The sequence below is a fragment of the Salvelinus fontinalis genome, chromosome 31 (genome assembly GCF_029448725.1).
Source record: "Salvelinus fontinalis isolate EN_2023a chromosome 31, ASM2944872v1, whole genome shotgun sequence".
Taxonomy (NCBI): Eukaryota; Metazoa; Chordata; class Actinopteri; order Salmoniformes; family Salmonidae; genus Salvelinus; species Salvelinus fontinalis.
Window position 1 is genome coordinate 18,606,935 of NC_074695.1, and position 12,885 is coordinate 18,619,819.

At 45.9% G+C, this 12,885-nt stretch overlaps 2 protein-coding genes across 2 annotated transcripts in view; both read right to left on the minus strand.

Moving 5' to 3' along the window:
- Positions 1–400: 400 nt before the first annotated feature.
- Positions 401–4,705, minus strand: LOC129829723 (zinc finger and BTB domain-containing protein 39-like). Its single transcript, XM_055891600.1, has 3 exons — positions 4,614–4,705; positions 2,535–4,214; positions 401–2,349 (listed from the first exon to the last, which is right to left on the minus strand). Exons 2-3 carry the CDS (start codon positions 4,182–4,184, stop codon positions 1,435–1,437), a joined length of 2,565 nt encoding a protein of 854 aa, XP_055747575.1. The 5' UTR covers positions 4,185–4,214; positions 4,614–4,705; the 3' UTR covers positions 401–1,434.
- Positions 4,706–4,818: 113 nt separating this feature from the next.
- LOC129829724 (arf-GAP with GTPase, ANK repeat and PH domain-containing protein 2-like) overlaps positions 4,819–12,885 on the minus strand; it is a 47,121-nt gene continuing 39,054 nt past the window's right edge. Inside the window, exons 11-17 of the mRNA XM_055891602.1 lie at positions 9,933–10,209; positions 9,661–9,792; positions 8,932–9,083; positions 8,535–8,625; positions 8,025–8,247; positions 5,842–6,133; positions 4,819–5,642 (exon numbers count right to left, since the gene is read on the minus strand). Coding sequence (XP_055747577.1) covers positions 5,511–5,642; positions 5,842–6,133; positions 8,025–8,247; positions 8,535–8,625; positions 8,932–9,083; positions 9,661–9,792; positions 9,933–10,209 — 1,299 coding nt within the window. The 3' untranslated portion in view covers positions 4,819–5,510. The remainder of the gene's footprint in view (positions 5,643–5,841; positions 6,134–8,024; positions 8,248–8,534; positions 8,626–8,931; positions 9,084–9,660; positions 9,793–9,932; positions 10,210–12,885) is intronic.

Below are 12,885 nucleotides of genomic sequence, written 5' to 3' on the forward strand. Positions count from 1 at the left end.
AGTATTATTTCAACACAGGTCTGATTGCACAAAATCAGTCATTTTTTTAGTTTAATACTTGCCTGAGTTTGCTTTCACTGGGAAGTCCGGAAGGAATTTTATGTTGGTTTAACGATGTTGACATGGTAATAAGAGGGAGAAAAGGCTTAGGTTTCACTTCACATACAGCACAATGGGAGGAAGCAGCATACCAAGAACAGAACACCGTTACAGGTTCAAAGGTCACCAGTCCCTAAAGCAGGATCTAGATAAACACGCAAATTGTGCATAATGCATATGCATCATTAAAATGTAATGATGAATGTACTATTCTGTGGCAGCGGACATAACAGATCAAATACAATGAAGAAAAAACAAAGCATTAGGGTTAGGTCAAAGTAACTAGACAATGAGATCAACATTTATTTGTTATATTTACTTTATTCTTTTCAGAACTAGAAACGAGATATAAAGGCCAACGTTCATAGTTCTCATTTAAAAAAAGTACATAAAATAATAAATAAAATAGTTTAAATCCAACTGATGAGGTGAGACACCAAATAGTTGTTTAAATGTCATCATACCCAGTGAGCACTTGAAGGACCACAAGTCTACAAAACACAATACTCATAACGTAGTGCCTTTGAAATGCTGAGACAAGGCAGACATGACTTCCTGTGAATTTTTAAACCTCTTGCGTGACTAAATGGCACTCTGGTTGGAAACTACCGTTCATACCATCTGATCAGTAACACATATGAACTACTATATAATGTCTGCATTATAGTCTATCACAACATAACAAATGCTTTGAGGAAGATCTACCTAAATGGTTTCCTAGGGAACAGATACAGCAAGGCCTCATTCATCCTCCCATTCTTCAGTTACAAAGTATGACTGGTCGGGTACACTTAACCTATGTTAATGGTTACATATGCTTGGTGCAGCGTGGCAAATATTGTGTTTCACTCAGACACACATGAATGGTCGGTCACGTGTTTAATATAAAAATGGATGAACATGTAACTGACAAAATGCTTACAGTGATAGAAAAATGTTATTCATTTTTTGTAAAACTGAGTAAGAAGACACTTAAGACAAAGTTTGACTGCAACTTAGGAAAAGCCAATGGACTTGCGTTGTAAACAGTAGCACGTCCTTCCTTCCATAGACCACAATAGATATACTGCCACCAAGTGGCTAAGCTTCTTCCAAGAAAGATGACCTTTCCAGCTACACTATGCTACAAAACAGGTCTCTTCGATCCATAATACCATCTGAAATACAGACATAAAACAAGTGAAATACATTCTACACGGCTATAGATATGGTCCACAACCAGAAAGAGGTATTGAAAGCGAGTGGAAAAGAGAGGGAGAGAAGGGGCGAGAGACAGGCAGACAAAGAGACGGGGGGAAGAAAAGGAAGTGAAAGAGACACCAGAGGAGTAGCTGATCAGGTGTCCAGGGCGGGGAGGGGTTCTTTGGAGTGGTCGTTGTACATGAAGGTTTGCTCTATGTTGAAGTCTGGAGGCAGGTGGTCTTTGTGGACGTCCATGTGGGAGGACACCAGCTTGAGCGTGGAAAAGTAGAGGCCGCAAATGGTGCAGCGGTACATGAGTGCCCCGGCGTGGGTCTTCAGGTGGCAGATCATAGTGGAGCGCCCTCGGAAGAACCTCAGGCACACCTTGCACTGGTACGGCTTCTCCCCAGTGTGGATGCGCAGGTGGTAGGTGAACTCGCCAGAGTGGGCAAAGCGTTTGCCACAGAAGCGACAGCGGTACCATTTCTCCCGGGGGATGGTGCCACCCATGGAGTTCCCATTGGACAGGAGGCCCGTGGGAAAGCCAGCCGCCACAGCCCCCTGGAGCAGCTTGTCTGAGAGGCTGAAGGAGCCCAGGCCGAAGCCCATGTTGCCCAGCTTCCCCAGGCTGCCTGCCTCCAGGGGGGAGGAGGAGGAGCAAGAGGAAGGGTACTCTATCTGGTCAGCCTTTCGTTTCCCTGCCCACCCCTGGCTGCCCTGGGCCTCGTTGGTGTGAAAGCTCAGGTGGTACTGGAAGGCTGAGGCGGAGCGGAAGGTCTGTGGGCATAAGAAGCAACGCAGCTCCTCCTCTCCCTCTGGTCCGGCTGCTTTATGAGCCCTCATGGCCTCTCTGTCAGTGGCGGCCTCCTCAGCATGCAGGAACATGTGTCTGTCCAGCAGAGGGCGATCTAGGAAGCCGCAGGCGCAGAGCGGGCATGAGTAGACTGGCAGGGAGAGGTGGGTGAGGGCGTGCCACAGCAGGGCACACAGGGAGGGCTGGGGCAGCTGGCACACACCGCAGCTCAGTGACTGGATAGACACGTGACTAAGCAGGTGATCCCTGATGACCTGGGGGAAGGAGAGAGACAGTATGTCAACAATACAAGGAGGGATAAGAGATGTCTTAGCCACTTCAATGCAATAGGTGTACTCAAGTTCAATGAATTTGATTGAGCTATGTCAATCTATATATTTTACCGTCGCCATTAGCCAAAACGCAATCACTCAGGAAAAGTGGAGCAAACCAAACTGACCTGGAAGTCCTTGGTGAGGGCTTTGTTACAGACAGCACACTGCAGCTCCCCGTTGTGCCCCTGGGTGGCGTTGTGGAGCTGACTGGGGAGGGTGTACCTGGCTGCAGCTTGGCGCCGGTGGCGTACCAACTTGGCCTGGCTGTTGAACTGGAGATGACACATGTCACAAGAGAACACCACATGGGACAGGGCGTGGGTGATGCTGGCACCACGGTCTCCGGGGAAAGATGCCCCACACACCCTGCAGGCCCCTGTCTCAGAGAGGTGGGTCTCTGCGTGGGCCCTCAGGGAAGCGGAGTCTGCCAACAGTGCCATTCCACAGGCTTTACACGCCATTATACCCTGCACCGACGACACCTGGCCAGTGTTCACACCTCCTGCACTGACCGCTGCTCCGTTCTCCACACACACCAACTCCTCGTCTTCATCCTCCTCCTCCTCATCTTCCTCCTCCATGTAGTTCTCGCCATCGCTCAACTCGATGATCTCTCCAGCCAGCTGTCTCCACTGGTCCACTCCTCCATCAGTCCCTTCTTCATCTCCCTGCAGATGCTCTCTCTCTTCCTCGTTCTCTTCATCATCATCTTCATCATCCTCCCCCCCAAAGATGACCCCTGCGTGGTCAGAGCTCACCCCTCCCACCCCAGCCTCCACCACTCCCATCTGCAGGCTGTCCAGGGGGTCTCCAGAGGAGGACATGGGGGCCTCCCTCACCCCACAGATGTCCTCTCCCAGCTGGGCTGACGAGTCGGGGTAGGAGCAGGAGTCAGACACACATGGAGGTACAGAACCAGCCCTACTCCCACTAACTACCATCTGTTCTTCCTCACCGTTACCAACCCCGTCTCCCACCACCACCTCCTCAGTCTTCAGCTGCAGGGGAGGTCCAGGTGTAGCCCCCACAGCTACAGTGGACATGTCTACTGAACTCTGCTGATCTCCTGTCAGCTGTAGCCGTTTGTCTTCGGCCATCTGTCCATAGCCCAGGTGAGACTGGACGTCCTCTGCTTTGAGGGACAAGGACAGAGGGGCTGTGTGTCCACCACCCCGGCCCAGCCTGGCCACCCTGCTGCCCTGGGGGAGAGGTGAGGGGGCCGCCGCTGGAGTAGGAGCAGCCGAGGGACCAGCAGATGATGACAGGGAGGAACAAGACGCTGCAGAGGACGAGCACACGGATGACCCAGCAGCAGCAGCTGCAACCATGTCAGGGTCCAGGTCTCCATCCACCACACAGTCTGCAGAGCCAGAGCCCGGTTGCTGCAGGTCAGGGAAGGTAGCGTGACAGGCCCTCACCAGCTCTCTCACCCCCAGCCTCTCTGCCAGCTCATACAGCACTCCTACATCTATCAGGTCTGTGAAGATCTCTCCCGTGTAGATGAAAGTCAGCACCTTCTCAAAATTGGCCGGGGACACAAAATCCAGAGTGTACGTTGTCGTGGCTCCGGCTCCTGAGGTTACGATCTGGGTCCCCCTGCCCGAGAACAGGCTGCGGAAGTGGGTTCCGGCGCACGCGAGCACGGCGCGGTGCACTGCAAAGGCGCGGCTCCCCACCTGGAGGATGACATCACAGAAGAGGCGAGACAGACGGCAGTGGTTGAGTTCGGCGAGGAGGCCAGCGGCGTGGCCTGAGCCCTGCAGCCGAATCCTCATCCCTCCCTGGCGGTGTTACTCAAATCCCAACTAGGAGAAGAGACAAGGGGAAGCCAACAGCGTCATTGTCTAGCCTAAATCAGTCCGCAATAACATAATCCAGTATCAAGCGCCATTGATTGATTGTGAGATTAAGGGGAGTGCAGCTTTGTCGAGTGCCATGCTTGTAAAACAAATAGATAATACTTATTGAACTAACAGGTAGTTATTAGAGCTCGAATACATAATAAACTAGGGAAACATTGTAACGTTTCAAGTTTCATTGAATGCTAATTTGTTAGGCTACCTAGTTTGCCAGCTAACGCTAGCTGCAGATCAGTTTTCTACGTTTGCCATGATCCAATTCCAAACTCTACAAAATGCAAACCTCTAAACACCTTTCTACAAGGATAGACAGAGTCTTTCATAAATAATGTTGATATTATTTACCAATAGAAGGCAGTATGTTCGACCATTTAGTCAACGGTTTCGCTAGCTTCCTTTTTTATTATCGGTCGTTATCAGTCGCACAACAATGACGTAAAATAATGCTTGGAAGGCTGCTTGAATGCCAAATATTTGGCAGTATTGCCCCCCAGCGGTTGGATGACAGTGGCACACAGGAGCCAGAGGGCCATAAAAACAAACGTTTACTTTTGTCGATATTTTATTTACTTACAGTTCATAAACGTTTCAAATAGAAACAGTGAGAAAAATAGATGACAAATAGATACATTGTAACAAATAAGAAACAGAAAATGGTTGAAAGTATACAGTCAGATAAAATCCTATGGTCTATTGATAAAGTACTCTGGAAATCAAAGAAAACAATTGCAGTCAATTTTGTTGAATTGTAAGTGTTACCCTGCATGGCTACAAACAAGTCTTAGATGTTCCAGAAGGCAAAATTACATAAAAGTACAGTATATATTACAAAATCATTATAATCGGTCATTGTATGTCAGTATGACTTCTCAATATTGTAAAACAGGCAAATGTATTATCTAAACAGATATAGTTTATTACAGATTTAACCCACATATTTTCTCGTTTGTTTGTATTTGTAAACAGACAACCATTGACAATTTCAGCAATATATTTGCCTTTAAAAATTGAATGAATATTGCTTTTTTAGTTGCTTGATATGTTCTCTTTCTGGGTTTTACTTTTGTAAGTGGAGTACTTTCTTTGTATTCTTGTTGCCTTCCTCACTTTCAAAACCACATCCATAGAAGCTTTTTTCACCAGCCTTTGTGTGCGTTAAAGATACGAAACCCTCTTCTTGGAATTGGCATGACCCAGGCTGCTGAGGCTGGCAGTGCTAGGTCTACGGGAGACACCCGTGTGTCAATTGGGGGAGACTTCGTTAGGGCAGCCATGTTGCAGGAGAATGTCAGCACACTCTTTGCTCCCAGTTTTTCTAGCCATGGTCATGGCTGTCCGGCCCTGAGGATCCCTGGCCTTCACATCACTTCCATACTGCAGGGAGGGAGAGATTCAGCAATTCACCATTTACATTCGGTATAAAATTACCCCAAAATATAATAATTGAGAATAGGTGAATTAATTAATTAATTTCATGTGACACCACTTGACTTGGGCTAAAGGCTAACAATTTGTGTCCAGTGCTTGGGGAAGATCATCATCAACAAATAATTTGTCCAGACCAGGGCCTTACCCAGACTAGCAGCTGTGTCATTACCACATCACCCAGCTGACAGGCAGCGTGCAGGGAGGTGTGAGGCTGTGGCTGTGAGGGTGTTCCTCCGTTGGCCAGGGCAGTGTTGATCTGCTCCTTGTTGATGTGGGCCAGGAGCAGTAGGAGCCTGGGCAAATCCCTCTCTGTCACCGCGGACAGCAGACACACAGACATCGCAGTGTCCCCTGGGCCTGTGGGGCTTAGAGCAGGCAGGGGTGCCACAAACACACGCTGCTCGTATTTTGCACGGATCCATGATTCTCTCTCCTCTCTGTGAGAGAGACACAAACATACAGGTGAGTTACCATGGCAACTGCTCATGGATCAAGAGAGAGATCTCTGTGGCAACATACAGTATCTTCCAGGACGTGTGCTCCGGTCATGTGCTGACCAACTGGCAGGTGTCTTCACTGATATTTTCAATGTCAGTGAAGTGTCCCTGATTGTGTCATGTCAGTGTCATGTCTCTGAGTCTGTAATACCACCATAGTCCCTGTGCCCAAGAACACGAAAGCAACCTGCCTAAATGACCACAGACCCGTAGCACTCACGTCCGTAGCCATGAAGTTCTTTGAAAGGCTGGTAATGGCTCACATCAACAACACTATCCCAGAAACCCTAGACCCACTCCAATTTTCATACCGCCCAAACAGATCCACAGATGATGCAATCTCTATTGCACTCCACACTGCCTTTTCCCACTTGGACAAAAGGAACACCTATGTGAGAATGCTATTCATTGACTACAGCTCAGCATTCAACACCCTAGTGCCCTCAAAGCTCATGACTAAGCTAAGGATCCTGGGACTAAACACCTCCCTCTGCAACTGGATCCTGGACTTCCTGGCGGGCCAACCCCAGGTGGTGAGGGTAGGTAGCAACACATCTGCCACGCTGATCCTCAACACAGGAGATCCCCAGAGGTGCGTGCTCAGTCCCCTCCTGTACTCCCTGTTCACCCACGACTGAGTGGCCAGGCACGACTCCAACACCATCATTAAGTTTGCAGACGACACAACAGTGGTAGGCCTGAACAACGAAGAGACAGACTATAGGGAGGAGGTCAGAGACCTGGCCGGGTGGTGCCAGAATAACAACATATCCCTCAACGTAACCAAGACTAAGGAGATGATTGTGGACTACAGGAAAAGGAGGACCGAGCACGCCCCCATTCTCTTCGACGGGGCTGTAGTGGAGAAGGTTGAGAGCTTCATGTTCCTTGGTGTCCACATCACCAACAAACTAACATGGTCCAAGCACACCAAGACAGTCGTGACAAGGGCATGACAAAACCTATTCCCCCTCAGAAAACTAAAAAGATTTGGCATGGGTCCTGAGATCCTCAAAAGGTTCTACAGCTGCAGCATCGAGGGCATCCTGACTGCTTGCATCACTGTCTGGTACGGCAATGGCTCAGCCTCCAACCGCAAGGCACTACAGAGGGTAGTGATTACGGCACAGTACATCACTGGGACTAAGTTGCCTGCCATCCAGGACCTCTACACCAGGCGGTGTCAGAGGAAGGCCCTAAAAATGGTCAAAGACTCCAGCCACCCCAGTCATAGACTGTTCTCTCTACTACCGCATGGCAAGCGGTACCGGAGTGCCAAGTCTAGGACAAAAAGGCTTCTCAACAGTTTTTACCCCCAAGCCATAAGACTCCTGAACAGGTAATCTAATGGCTACCCGGACTATTTGCACTGTGTGCCCCCCCAACCCCTCTTTTACGCTACTACTACACTCTATTTATCATATATGCATAGTCACTTTAACCATATCTACATGTACATACTACTTCAATCAGCCCGACTAACCGGTGTCTGTATGTAGCCTCGCTACTGTATATAGCCTAGCTACTGTTATTTTTCACTGTTGTTTTTATTTCTTTACTCACCTATTGTTCACCTAATACTTTTTTTCACTATTGGTTAGAGCCTGTAAGTAAGCATTTCACTGTTGTATTCGGCGCACGTGACAAATAAACTTCGATTTGATCGTCTGCAACTCATTCTTGGATTCAACTATTTAAATCTTATTCTAGTCAAATAATGGTCTTCATTGGACAAAAATATTGGCTTTTCTTTTGAACTCTCACGAAACAGGTGACCATAAATAAAGCATCCAGATGTTTCCTATCTATTATACTGAACCAGGACCCTCACCGTGTGGCGTTGGGTGTGGGTTTGTGTCTGCCCTGGGTGTGGCATTCCCAGATGCTATTGGCCAAGTGGTTGCCAATGGCAGTCAGGACCTGTGTCAGCTCCCTGGGCCAGTCATCCAGGTCCAGAGAGCGGACGCGGGACAGGTGTGTCCCCAGATTACGGTGGATCCCTGAACACTCGATGCAGATCAACGCACCCAGGTTGAGGCTGGCCCACGTGGGGTCTGGAGAGGACATCCAAACCAGAGCAGAGGGATTGAGATCGAGAGTAAGGGATTGAGATCGAGAGTAAGGGATTGAGTAAAAGAAAGGCTGCTTCTAACGTAATCAATCATTTTGCACTAATGACTCCTTTTTCATTAATACCGAAAAAAATGAATGGCCGTATCTGGTAGATAGTATAATAATGAACTCTTTGCACATGCATGGACATTGAATAGAATACGTTTTTAACTAGAGAGTTAGAGAGATATATAAAGAGTGAGAGAGGAGGTCAAGTCTAGAAACCCACTTGGTGCTCCACAGTCCACACAGAAGCTGTTGCCCTTGGCATTGCGAATGGCCTGTATGGCAACTGCCTCACTCTGGCTGCTCCTCCGTGCCTATGAAAGAACACATAGTTGACATTCCACAAGTATGAAGTGGATGTGCATTGTGACTGAATACGTCTCTAAGGAATCAGCAACTTGGACCGCAATGCCTGCCAGTACACAGCCAATCAGCTTTATCTTCGCACCCCAGTAGGGTTCCACAGGGAACATATACACATGTTATATACTATAAAACATTCAAAACTATTTAAACTATTTCCATTTGTATAGTCTATTATAAGAAATCATCTTTGAATACTATTTTTAAACAGTACATATTTCCACACATCCCAGGGTGCTGCCCAGTCAGTTCCTTGCCTTGTTCCTGAGGCTCTCACAGGATTGCAGGCTGGCCAGTATCTGGCTCTCTATGGCCGTCACCCAGGCATCTCTGTCCTCCAGACTCTGGGCCTCAAAGTGCCACGTCTGCCCCGTGCTGGACACGATGATGAAGCCAGTATTCTCCTCATCTACAAAGACACATTGGCAAGGGAAAATGGGAAAATGTAATACCATTAGTCTGCCCCACTTAGTAAATTCAAATCCTGGTTAACACTTCTTTACAGTACATACACAAAAAGCACATGTAACCAGCATAAACACAGACTCACTTCATCACCATGAGATGTTCGCTGATCATTTTAAAAAAAGACACCGAGCAGGCAAACATTGTGCATGATGCAAAAAGTTGAAAAAGGGTGATTGAGAGAAAGAAAGTAACGAAAACCAACAACAAACCTTACAAATCACAGGTCAATACAAAATGTGTAATACACTTGCTAGGTAGAGAGACAGACAGACAAACAGGCATAAAACACAGGTAGATTCAGTGAGCCAGTCAGCTCCTCACTGTTCCTTGTTGTTACCTGTCTTGTTAATGTTTCTCAACGTACCAAAGCTTTTTAATTTCCACATTTTGTGCTTGGCTTCAGGACAACAGTTTAGCCCAGATTAGCAGGAGATTAAGGAAAATAACAGCAAAATAGATTTATATAAAGAGTGCAGAATAATCTGGTAGAGATGTACAGTAGGAGGCCCAGAGCTCACCTTCAGCCTGTCCAATGGCTGTGTCGCCTTTCTGGTTCATACTCTTCTTCCTTGTTTTCTTCCTTTTGTCCATCATTGGAGAGGATTGACCATCTTTTCCAAAAGGGGGACTGGTTGCTCCTTCAATAGCATCTGACATTGGGGTACAAAGATGCATAAAACACTGTTTGTTATGTGTTGAGGGAACTTGCAGCTCTGGTACTATCATGCTCCAAAGCCCACATTGACATACTGTATATTAGAAACCTATTATTATTACATTTCTGACATACCAGCACTATGTGACTTGCTGGACAGTGTTGATGGACAACGTTTTACTCCTCTATCTCCGGGAGAAGACAACGCACCAGGCTGTTCTTCAACAGGCACAAGGCTTGGTGGCAACAATGGGGCACTGGCGCTCTCTGTGGGTGCAGCATCCTTGGCCACACCGTTCAGGCCAGGGGAGGGCCCATAAGGGGGGACTGCCCTTGGTGGGCGTTTCCCTGGAACCTTCACTGTGACACGCAGTAGGTCGATCTCTTTAGCGTGAGAATTCTGTATATAGTCCTGAAACCACCAAGATCATACCTGTTAAACTAGGATGATTTGCTAAATTTCACTAGACTGGAAATTAAATGTAGTTTTTTTCCGAAATATTGCAATTTTACTGTGTATTACAGTTCTCAACACAGTGAATTCTCACATCAAAATAGATTTCAACTAATTTAACATCATAAAAAAAATATATATATACAGTACCAGTCAAAAGTTTGGACACATCTACCCATTCAAGGGTTTTTCTTTATTTTTAACTATTTTCTACATTGTAGAATTATAGTGAAGACATCAAAACTAAGAAATACACATATGGAATCATGTAGTAACCAAAAAAGTGTTAAACAAATCAAAATCTATTTTAGATTGTAAGATTCTTCAAAGTAGCTGTCTGACTTCCGCCGAAGTCGGTCCCTCTCCTTGTTCGGGCGACATTCTGCGGTCGACGTCACCAGTTTTCTAGCCATCGCCGATCCACCTTTCATTTTCCATTTGTCTTGTCTTCCCACACACCTGGTTTCAATTCCATCACTTACATGTTGTGTATTTAACCCTCTGTTCCCCCCATGTCCTTGTCCGGTATTGTTTATTGTAAGTGCTTGTGCACGTTATGTCTGGTGTGCGTCGGGTTTTGTACCCATTTATTGATTGTTCTGGTTTCCGGGTGGGTTTTTATTATTAAATTGCACCGTTGGAAACACAGTTTTTGCTCTCGTGCGTCTGACTTCTCTGCCGCCAGTACGCACCCCTTACATTAGCCACATTTCCTTGATGACAGCCTTGCACATGCTTGGCATTCTCTCAACCAGCTTCACCTGGAATGCTTTTCCAACAGCCTTGAAGGAGTTCCCACATATGCTGAGCACTTGTTGGCAGCTTTTCCTTCACTCTGCGGTCCAACTCATCCTAAACCATCTCAATTGGGTTGAGGTCAGGTGATTGTGGAGGCCAGGTCATCTGACGCAGCACTCCATCACTTTCCTTCTTGGTCAAATAGCCCTTACACAGCCTGGAGGTGTGTTGGGTCATTGTCCTGTTGAAAAACAAATGATAGTCCCACTAAGTGTAAACCAGATGGGATGGCGTATCGCAGCAGAATGCTGTGGTAGCCATGCTGGTTAAGTGTGCCTTGAATTCTAAATAAATCACCCACAGTGTCACCAGCAAAGCACCCCCACACCATCACACCTCCTCCTCCATGCTTCACGGTGGGGACTACACATGTGGAAATCATCCGTTCACCTACTCTGCATCTCACAAAAATCTGAAATTTGGACTCATCAGACCAAAGGAGAGATTTCCACCGGTCTAATGTCCATTGCTCGTGTTTCTTGGCCCAAGCAATTCTCCTCTTCTTATTGCTGTCCTTTAGTAGTGGTTTCTTTGCAGCATTTCAACCATGAAGGCCTGATTCACACAGTCTCCTCTGAACAGTTGATGTTGAGATGTGTCTGTTACTTGAACTCTGTGAAGCATTTATTTGGGCTGCAATCTGAGGCTGGTAACTCTAATGAACTTATCCTCTGCTGTAACTCTGGGTCTTCCTTTCCTGTGGCGGTCCTCGTGAGAGCCAGTTTCATCATAGTGCTTGATGTTTTTTGCGACTGCACAGGAAGAAACTCTCAAAGTTCTTGAAATGTTCCGGATTGACTGACCTTCGTGTCTTAAAACCTCTACCGCTTCTCTCTCCCGGATCCGGGATCCTCCTCATCAAAAAAGCTGACTAGCATAGCCTAGCCTAACGGGACAGGGATATCATATAATATAATTTTCGTGAAATCACAAGTCCAATACAGCAAATGAAAGATAAACATCTTGTGAATCCAGCCATCATTTCCGATTTTTAAAATGTTTTACAGCGAAAACACAATATGTATTTCTATTAGCTAACCACAATAGCCAAACACAAAAACGCATATTTTCACCATGTTTCCACCGCATAGGTAGCTTTCACAAAACCGACAAAATAGAGATAAAATTAGTCACTAACCAAGAAACAACTTCATCAGATGACAGTTTTATAACATGTTATACAAAACATTTATGTTTTGTTCGGAAATGTGCATATTTGAGGTATAAAATCATAGTTTTACATTGCAGCCACCATCAAAAATAGCACCAAAGCAGCCAGAATAATTACAGAGATCAACGTGAAATACATAAATACTCATCATAAAACATTTATGAAAAATACATGGTGTACAGCAAATGAAAGATAAACATCTTGTGAATCCAGCCAATATTTCCGATTTTTTAAGTGTTTTACAGCGAAAACACAATATAGAATTATATTAGCTTACCACAATAGCCAAACACACAAACGCATTTATTCACCGCAAAGGTAGCTTTCGCAAAAACCATCAAAAGATATAAAATGAATCACTAACCTTTGGACAACCTCATCAGATGACAGTCTTATAACATCATATTATACAATACATTTATGTTTTGTTCGAAAATTTGCATATTTACAGCTGCAAATCGTGGTTATACATTGTGAATACGTAGCAACATTTTCCCAGAATGTCCGGAGATATTTTGGACACTCACCTAATCTGACCAAAGAACTCATCATAAACTTTACATAAAAATACTTGTTGTATGGCAAAGGAAAGATACACTGGTTCTTAATGCAACCGCTGTGTTAGATTTTTTAAAATAACTTTACTACAACATACAAAATACATT